The 10,030-nt window shown below is 28.3% G+C and overlaps 1 protein-coding gene across 1 annotated transcript; it reads left to right on the top strand.

The window, feature by feature from the left end:
* The first annotated feature begins 1,087 nt into the window (after positions 1-1,087).
* On the top strand, positions 1,088-9,722 carry LOC114192985 (agamous-like MADS-box protein AGL104). The gene is made up of 11 exons (XM_028082671.1): positions 1,088-1,405; positions 2,117-2,170; positions 2,278-2,310; positions 2,431-2,449; positions 2,747-2,808; positions 2,933-2,960; positions 3,137-3,198; positions 3,293-3,392; positions 6,821-6,871; positions 7,773-7,870; positions 9,244-9,722. Exons 1-11 carry the CDS (start codon positions 1,221-1,223, stop codon positions 9,590-9,592), a joined length of 1,041 nt encoding a protein of 346 aa, XP_027938472.1. The 5' UTR covers positions 1,088-1,220; the 3' UTR covers positions 9,593-9,722.
* Positions 9,723-10,030: the final 308 nt, after the last annotated feature.

The raw sequence follows: 10,030 nt of genomic DNA, 5'->3' as shown, positions 1-10,030 counted from the left end.
CCTAAATTTTTTATCCAATTTCGTTACTGTCTCCATTTATTTCATTTTACTTTTAATAAATATAAATTTATATTTGTATATTAATTTAATAATATTATAATATAATTATCTATTAATATAATATTATTTCTATTTTAAAAAAATACGTATATACAGCTGTAATAGTGCCCGTATTTACGTTAATATATAATAATGAAGTTTTTATTTGAAAATTGAAATCTCAAAATAATCGTAAAACTATGGTTACAACGTTTGAATTTAAAATTCAAAATTAAAAAAAATGTAAAAAGAAAATGAAATCTTTTTCAATGAACCCTTTTAATACCCTTAAATGATTTTCACATATCCTAACATATAAGAAGAGTTCTTATCTAATATGAAAACAAAATCTGAAAGATGAAGAATTTAACAAATTTAATGGTTTATAAATATTAATAATCTATTATAACACGCAATAATATTTAATAATAATATAATAACGCTGGCATAATAATAATAATAGAAATTGAATAACGATTCCTCCTGTCTAAGATGAAGTGGTAGTCTATACCAGAGACACTTATCATGATAAAAATATACAAATATTTTCACTAATGCAAAACAAGATCGGTGAAAATTATAAAGAGAGATTTCGAAAAACAAGAATAACTTTCAATTTTAACTTCACTAAACAGTATCATGTAACTTTTGTAGTTGATTTTATTTAATAAAATAAAATTTTGCTGATCATTTATTATATGAAATCATTCATAGTTTAAACAATTTTCCTCTTACTAATAAAGCTTAGTTATATGTATAAAAAGTGGGTACAAAAGAATGATTTGGTATGCAGCACATTAGTGTATATGTATAGATTGATAAAGAATGAAAAGATTAAAGCATATAGTAAAAGAGGACCCTTTCTTTCTAAGCTCATGAATCTCTCCGCCTCCCTTCCTTTTCTCCTCTCTCCTCTTCATAACCATTCCCTTTTCTCTCTCTCATGTTCAACTGCTCCTTCTTTTAAGCTTCGTCATGCATGTTTCCATACATTAAACTTTTTTACCTTTTCTTCTTCTAAAAAGAGAGGGCAATTTAGATTTCCTCCTTCAGATTCTTCATTTCCTTTTTTGCACGCATACAACAATACTCCACACTTTCTAGTTCCACAATATTAACAATAACACTAACATTAAACCATCCATACATATATCAATATCATCATCGTCATCATCGTCCTCATGGGTCGTGTTAAACTCGAGATAAAGAGAATAGAAAACCCCGTCAATAGACAAGTTACATTCTCAAAGCGTAGAAATGGCCTCATCAAGAAAGCTTACGAGCTCTCAATCCTATGTGACATCGATATTGCAGTCATAATGTTTTCGCCTTCCGGTCGTGTTAACCACTTTTCTGGTCGGAGGAGGTACGCATGTTGTCATTTCATTTCATATCAAAACATACTTGCTGCAGCTTTTCTTCTTTTCTAATTTCATATTAGCATTCCAAGGTTTTGTTTTGGCCCACCTCGTGGAAACGATTGCGAATAACTTTTACGATAGTGATTTGGAGAACATGAAATGTATGATGAAATGCCGCATATAGTTTCACAAAATAGTTAAGGTTTTTCTTTGTTCTTGTTTTGATTGTTAATGTTTGTTTCGCTTTTTCACCGAATGCCTCTATACCCTGGAAATTGGGATCTTGACCAACATATTTTTTTTGTTTTTTTCATTTTTCAAAGTTAACCTTCACAATTTATATAGGCAACTAATATTATTATCCCAACCAAAGCAAATACCAAGTAGTTAAATTCTTCCAAGAAAAAGGGGCAGGTTATGCAACATTTAAGAGCTAAATCACATAGCTTTTTAAATTCATAACCTTTATAGAAATATTTATCATTACTTTGATAGGTTGAAATATAGTGTAGCATTAACTAAACATTATATGTCATTTATTATTTAACTAGCTTTTGAGTGAAGATTTAAGCATTCCGAGTGTCTGGATTTAAATATGATTGCAACCATTGTTAGTATTAATAGTATTATTTTATTAAAGTTGTCTTCTCTTTAGCCTGTTAATTTAATTTCTTGGTTTTTATAAAAAGTTATAATCATATTGTTACTGTTATCAGAATTGAGGATGTTTTTACTCGCTACATTAATCTTCCAGACCAAGAAAGAGATAAGTAAGTTATGAACATGCAACTTGATATTTTTCATGCGATAGGGTGGTTGTTATAACTTTTTTTTTTTATCACGTTCTTCATTTTTAATTGTTATATGTTTCATGCAGTGCTGTAAGTTTTCCAGAGATACCATACCGCAGGTATATATCTCTCGGGAACACCTTCTTTTACTTTCTCTATTTCTCATTATTTTGTTTGTAATATAATACTTAATAATATTTGTTCAGTGTACTAATTTGTTTCTTATTTACTTATTGCAGGGGTATTCAGAACAAGGAGGTATTTTCACTTATTATATTTGTAAAAATAAAATCATTATATAGTTATCTTCATAATTAATTTAGTTCAATAAAAGCTAATTATTTTAATAGTCTTTCATATAAATTAACAGAAGAGTTTATACAAACACAATAAATGACTTTCAAGAGTCTAATCGTAACTGCTAATGTTTTATAAGATTGAATTATTTCAAATAAATTTGTTAAAATTTCCTCTAAACACCTCCCAAGTAAAATTTACTTTCTGGTTGTTTCTTTCTTCCAAACCTCACTACTTCCATAAATGTTCCATTTGTAGTATTTGCTAAGGACACTTCAGCAACTGAGGAATGAAAATGACATAGCTCTTCAACTGGCCAAGTTCGTATAATGTTAAATATTTTAAAAATTCAATTATTTTCTTAAGAATTTTTTTTGGAAGGTGTAATTGTGCTAATTGTTGTTTTTTTTCTTTCCCACTGTTTCATCTACGGCATCAAACAAGTCCGGGAGACATTAACTCTGAGATTGAGGTAAGAAAACCATGCAGTTGCTCTAAATTTTCTCTTCCAACCATGGTGACAAAATCACCACCAAACGTAAATTCATCAATTTGAAGCACATAAACCAAAATGAAATTAAAAAAAGCATTACAATAAGAACTCAATTTTAATTTCAAAATGTTGAGAATTTCTTCTTCATTTTATAGGAACTCCAACAAGAAGTTAATAGGCTACAACAGCAACTTCAAATGGCCGAAGAGCAGATAAGGTTCCTTGACAATAAAAATACAAATAGTTTATGCTTATTTTCATTTTAAGTACTTAATATTTATTTATTTTCTACTTTTCGACAATGAACACAGGTTATATGAACCCGACCCATTAAAGATGTCATCAATGGCAGATCTTGAAAACAGTGAAAAGCACCTTTTAGATGTCTTGACACGAGTCATGCAGAGAAAGGTTGCTAATATGCTTTATATCAGTCTTTTTCTTGTTAAAAATGAAATTTTTATCAGGAAAAAGAATATATGAAGGGAGTATTTAGGCTACCCTAATATGTATACACCAGTGTAGTTTATAAAAGAAAGATGATTACAATTAATAATTTTGAATCTAAGGGTACATCTCTAAGAGTTTCATCTGTACATACATTATAATTTCCCTTCAAAATAGTGTGGAGTAGTAGGATAAATCCCACTAATTAGTAAATATCAAACCTGAATTCCCTTTTCTTTTTATTGGCAGAACAAAATATGCATAAATAGTCATACTATTGGAATTTCACAATCTATTTAAAAAGACTTCAACAAGTTAGTCTCGTATATTACAGTCAAAGTTCAACTGAAAACAATTATGCAGAAAGAGAGTAGGAAACATTTCTTTACTCTGTCAAAATTGTTTGACTTACTCACTTCAACAAATTGTGATGTTCTCTCATGTGTTCTTACTTGAAACCATTACATTGAGTCTTATCTTTGATTAGCAATACTAATCCAACATAATATTCAGATGTTGCCCAAGTTGTTCTTACTGAGTCGCCTGACTTTCTCCAAAAAATCCATGAAACCTATATTGCACAATCTCACAGCTCTTGTCCTGTTTAATGTACCATGAATATGTAGGACTCAGTGATGAAGTTAAGCCTCCATATGGCCATATCGGGTTTGTTGAGATTTCCAATTTGTTTGACTCTACCTTTGATAGCATATGAATCAATTTCTTCATAAGATTTGAATGTATTATTCTTTATCCTACAAACAAAAAATGAGAACCAACGAGCCTTCTTCAAAAGACTAGTTTTTACTTATATTTCTCACTCATTCTTATCAATTCTTATTTTTGAATTATTTTGTCTATCGGCAAATAAATAAATATATTAATGATAAAGCACTTGAGGTGCTTTAACTAGTAAAATAATAGTTCATCAACTACAAATCTAGCAAATTTAGTATATAACTTTAGCTACCAAGATCATGTTCAACTTCCTATAAATTTTCACAAAGAGCTTTTGTATACTATTCTATGAACACAGGTAGAGTGAATACATATTCTTTTACTCATTATGTTCTATTCAACCCTCAAACACAATATATCAACCTATCACCAGTTACATACACTACTCTTGCATATTGAACATGCATGTAGAGAAAGTGGTTCTAATGAATTCTCAGATAAAATTGTCCTTACACTTATTGTACAAAGAACTCAGAAAAGCATATTATAGAGTGATAATTCCATTGATAAGAAAAGAAACAAACACTATAGACTATAAAGTCTAGGTTATAAGTCAGAAACTCCGTAAAAGTAGCCTACTATTATCCCTAGCACAATAATGCAAAAAAGATAATGGATTTCTAAGCTATGAATCTTAAACAAAGTATAGGACATAGACACTAATCAAAAAATGAAAAATTTACATTTGTCATTTTATGTTTCTGTCATGCCCATGCCTTCACTTGGGCCAAACTAAAAATCTCTTCTACTACATCATTCCTAAAGACAATATTGTTACTATAATTCTATAGAGTCCACACTATAACAATCCACACCCCTTTCCATAACATATTACCTTTGTGGTTTAGCTCTAATAGATGAAAATGCTCAAAATGTGCTTGAATTTGGTTATGGCTTACCCTCAAGTTCCCAGTCTATTTGTTACACATATTCCATATTTTGGTAGCCACTTTATATGTAAGTGGAAGATGATTTATGGACTCATTCCCAGTCTATTTGTTACACATATTCCCTATTTTGGTAGCCACTTTATAGGTAAGTAGAAGATGATTTATGGACTCATTCCCAGGCTATTTGTTATACATATTCCATATTTTGGTAGCCACTTTACAGGTAAACAGAAGATGATTTAAAGTCTCCTCCTGCTCATCGCACATAACACAACTAACATTGTTTAAAATGACCCCTCTAAGTCTTAAGTTACCCATTGTCCACACGCCATTTAGAATAATCTGCCACACAAAGAACTTTGTAGAAGAAATAAACTTTACTCTCCAAAGGCTCTCAAAGAATAACCCTCTTTTTGAATTGTGGTTGTGTTTTATGTCTACATAATCTTTTCTATGAATAACTTCTAAGCACCTAATTCACAAACATTAAACTACAATACATCTCCTTGATTAATTTTATAGGTTTTGTGTTTTAAATATACTTATACATTGACCTTATACAACAAACCAATACGAAAAATTTACATTAGGGTATTTGATTTTAAATCCAAGTCCCCTCCATTGTGTTATAGTACAAACTTCCTCTTCATCAACCTTTCCATTTCTAACTCATGGTTCTGATACTATTATACTAAGAGGTGAATTTTAAGTCTAACTCAACTCCAAAAAAATGACTTAAGGTGAGGTTTGCACCCACTTATATATATTAGAACTGTCAAAATATGTTGGAACCTACGGGACAACTTGACCCACCACGGGTTTAGACCGAGTTGGGTTGAGAATTTTTACAAATTTCATTATGGGTTGATTTTTTACCGGACTCACCAAGAATCGACTCACCCAGGTTGAATCCGTGGTGAGTCGGGTTGGCTCGTCAACCCGCAAATAAAGGGTCACACAAGTATTTTTTGTTAAGTTAGGCTTTGCATTTGGATCAGGTTAAATTATTTTTTTTAACCAACATAAATAATTTATATTTTTGTAATTTTGATTTGTATTTAAATTGTATTAAAGTTTATTTAGATTTTAATTAGAATTATAATTTAATTTTAACTGAAAAAAAATTATAATTTTTTTAATTAAATGAGCCTGTGACTAAAACTTTCGAAATGTGTTGTAGTTGATAATGGGAGACAATAGTATTATCTACTTAGTTATAGCCCTTGTCCCCTGAGCTATTTTGCAAGTAAGAAATAAATGACATGTTTTTTCCACCATTAAACCACACATGACACACTATCTCCTATTGCAATTTCTTTTAATAGCAATCATGTCTTATCGTTTTCCATATTTTTGACTCTAATATATCTTTTCATAGACCCTTTTAATCATTCCTTAATCTCCATCTCCATTTAGGCAGAGAAGACGCGTTAAACAAATTTAGATCTTTGACTTTCAAATCTTCTCTTCATTTGGTTTACAAACATTCTTCCATTTAACCCATACTATCTTTTTTAATTTCCTTCCTCCATCCCTACAAAAATGTACTTTGCATTTTGGTCCTACCTTAGTTAATAATTTAAAGAGTGACAAGTAAAAAAGTGGTAACACGATAAGAACAGATTTTAATAAATACACTTTTCTTGCCAATACCTGCCCATCCATCTGTTCTGTTAAAAATTATGCAGTTTTTCACAAATTTGTAGCATTTCTTTTTCCCTTTTATTCTGCAATGTGACTTATTATTTATTCATGGTGTTGCAGGAATACTTAATGAGTCACCATCTATCTTCTTTTGACCCATCTAGTATTCAGGTAATTAATGAATGTAAATATTAAGATGTACACATATATACACTTCAATAAATATTTTCGGATGAAAAAAAAATGAGTTGGTTGAAATTTTAAATAAATGATGAATGTACAATTATGAAAAAAATTAATTATAAATGTTTATATATAATTATATTTTGTTTTTGTTTTCAAATAGAATAATTATTTTATATAAATTTAGACTCTATTCACAATATTAACATTTATTTACAAATCATAATATATAGTTAGATACCTTTATTACCTGGACTCTATTCTAAATAATAATCAATTTTAGTGATTAAAAATAATTAATTATTATCGATCAATTTAGATATTAATTCATAAATTAAAATTTATTGATAACTAAAATAGTTTTTAAAAAAAAATAAAAAATTATAATTAATTTTTAAATTGGTAACTAAAATAATTTATATTATGAATTGGCATCAAATAATATACTAACAAAATTTTGATTACCATAGAAATTAGTCTTTAAATTAGTTTCTAATTAGAAAATTGATTTTTAAACATATTTTTAGTCACTAAAATTAGTTATTAACAAAGAATTTTATTGTAGTGAATGGTTATCTCAAAAATAATTATAGTGATATATTTTATATGTTAAACATATGAACATTTCACTATGATAATATATAGTATATAATTGACCTCATTTTCATAATATAAAATATTATAAATGTTTTTTTATTTTATGTAAACTGGCATATTATTATGTATATGTTGTCGTATTTTATTATAATTATTTAAAAATAATATATAAAATTATTTTAATCAAGTAATTGTATAATATTTCTAATAATAATAGTATACAAAAACAAGTAGTAAAACTGTAATACAGGTTTTCATTTAGTTAACTAAATAAAATTATATAATTATGCAGGGAATACCGACCTCTTTCGACAATGTAGGTTGGTTGCAGGATGGGAGTCAAAATCATGCTCAGATTTTTGATGCATCTGCTCCGTTAGATCCTCTCAGGTTTCTATTGCATGTGTTTACAAGTTTCTTAATTATGACATTTTCTTTTAGATGATTATAAGTTTTCATGGATAATATTTATATATATAATACAATATAATATAATACAACATAACATTATAATATAATATAATATAAAATAATATATAAGAACATCTGAGTTTCCATACAGATAATGAATTACATAAAAGTTAAACAATACATAATATTTTACTGAGCATTTTATTTTCATCGTACATGGCATGCATAAAATTCAGACATTACACCTTACCAGTTTCGTTAATCATAACTCTTTTTTTTTCATTTAAATTACAAATGCTTATTTTTTTAATCACATTTGCACTTTTATTTATCTGTCATCTATTTTTAATATATATATGGTTATTATTATTATTATTATTTAAAATATGAAGAAGATAAAATAGAAACATTTATGATTATGATATTCAATGAAGTACCGTTAATTTTACATTAAAATGATTGATTTATATTTCTAATAGGCTTGTAAAGTTGTACTTAAAAAGTAGGTTAACAAAATGGGCCATCTAAGCTTGCTTTAGTCCCTCACCTTTGGCCTGTCAAAAGTGAACTGGGTTGGGTTGACCCGTTACTGAAAAATGGGTTAGAAGTTGTAACCCATCCCGTTACAAGACGGTTAGTTGGCAGGTCGGTCCATCACTTTTTTAATTTTTTTAAATATTTTTTATTTTATTTTATTATTTATAAAATTTGTTTATATATATATATACTTATAAACAAATATCTAGAGCATATTTAATTATATAAATATTTTTTAAACTTTTAATTTATCTTTAATTGAATAAATTAAAATATATATTTACATGTTAAATTACTCTATTATAACTAATAATTGGAACTTAATTTGTAAGTGTCAATGATTTAAATTTTGATAATATTGTATATTTACATTTATTAAAAAGTATAATATAGAAAATTTAATTTTTTAATTTTTTAAAAATTTTTAAAATTAAAAAAAGAATCATCAGGCTAGGGGCGGGTTGACCCGCTTTTGGTTCGCCAGTTTGATGGGCTAGCCGGGCCAAACCAAAACAGGCTAGCGGTAAGAAAACTCCAACCTAGCAGGTCAGACCCACTTTGACACACCTACTTGTGATGTTATTTCGTTCTCATGCTTTAAAATACACTATTTTAATGATATAAAATATATTAAATAAAAATTAATTGAAATCAATATATTTCGAAACATTACAATGAAGATAACATCATAAAAGAAAATATTATCAAAAAAATAATAATAAGGACAATTTTTTATTTTACGAAAAAAAATCATATTTGTTAGAATAATTACATCATTACATATTGATTATTAATAATAAGATAGACATGTCCAGGGACTTGTCTTCTACAGTGTATGGTTCATTTTCTCAAGGGACAAGTTCAAATGCTGCTGATCCACGAGGCATGGGAGAGTGTCATGTATCAAATCCAAGTGATGGAACCCTTCAAGCATGGCCTCAATGCTACACGTTGTATCCTCATCATCATATTCAACATGACATGGTGGGACCTGACATGCCAGATATGATGCCACACACACAAGTTAACATCCCAATCACTGCCTCACACGTGGAAGCACCCAAGAATGAACCTGTAGATTTTGACCAGTCTAAACAACAATCTCAAACTCAAACTCAAACTCATCCTCATCCTCATCAACATCAGCAACTCAATACTCAATGACACATACCACCATCCATCATAATGGCACATGAAGTCTATCATAGTTCATATGCCATGTCTCATTTTCACCCTCTTATTTTTAGTTATAAATGTGAAGCATGTCATAACTTCACACTTGGTTTGTGTAAGATTAATTAAGTACATGATAATCATTTGATCATGTGCATAGAAAATGTACATCAGATCATCCTTGTATTACAAATTAATAAAAAAAATGTAACAAGAAGCAACAAGCACTTGTTTTGTTCTATTTTTCACATTCATAACAAATCTAAATCTTTACTAGGGCAAACCTAAATGATTTATTGAACCATACTGCACACAAATTTTAGTTTTATCCTAATTCCAAAATGTCATTCATTGATAAGACTAGGATCATTTTTATTTTAATAAAAAGCTATAAGAGTATTGAATATACTATAATTTTATGGAAAGAGT

The sequence above is a fragment of the Vigna unguiculata genome, chromosome 8 (assembly GCF_004118075.2).
Source record: "Vigna unguiculata cultivar IT97K-499-35 chromosome 8, ASM411807v1, whole genome shotgun sequence".
NCBI lineage: Eukaryota > Viridiplantae > Streptophyta > Magnoliopsida > Fabales > Fabaceae > Vigna > Vigna unguiculata.
The sequence above is the reverse complement of the archived record's forward strand: the minus strand, read 5'-3'. Positions and strand labels throughout refer to the sequence as shown.

Excerpts from the sequence above, each read along its gene's own strand:
- LOC114192985 (XM_028082671.1), top strand. The coding sequence starts at position 1,221 with ATGGGTCGTGTTAAACTCGAGATAAAGAGAATAGAAAACCCCGTCAAT. Across the intron at positions 2,809-2,932 it reads ATAGCTCTTCAACTGGCCAA|TCCGGGAGACATTAACTCTG; the intron begins GTTCGTATAATG and ends GCATCAAACAAG. Across the intron at positions 3,393-6,820 it reads CACGAGTCATGCAGAGAAAG|GAATACTTAATGAGTCACCA; the intron begins GTTGCTAATATG and ends ATGGTGTTGCAG.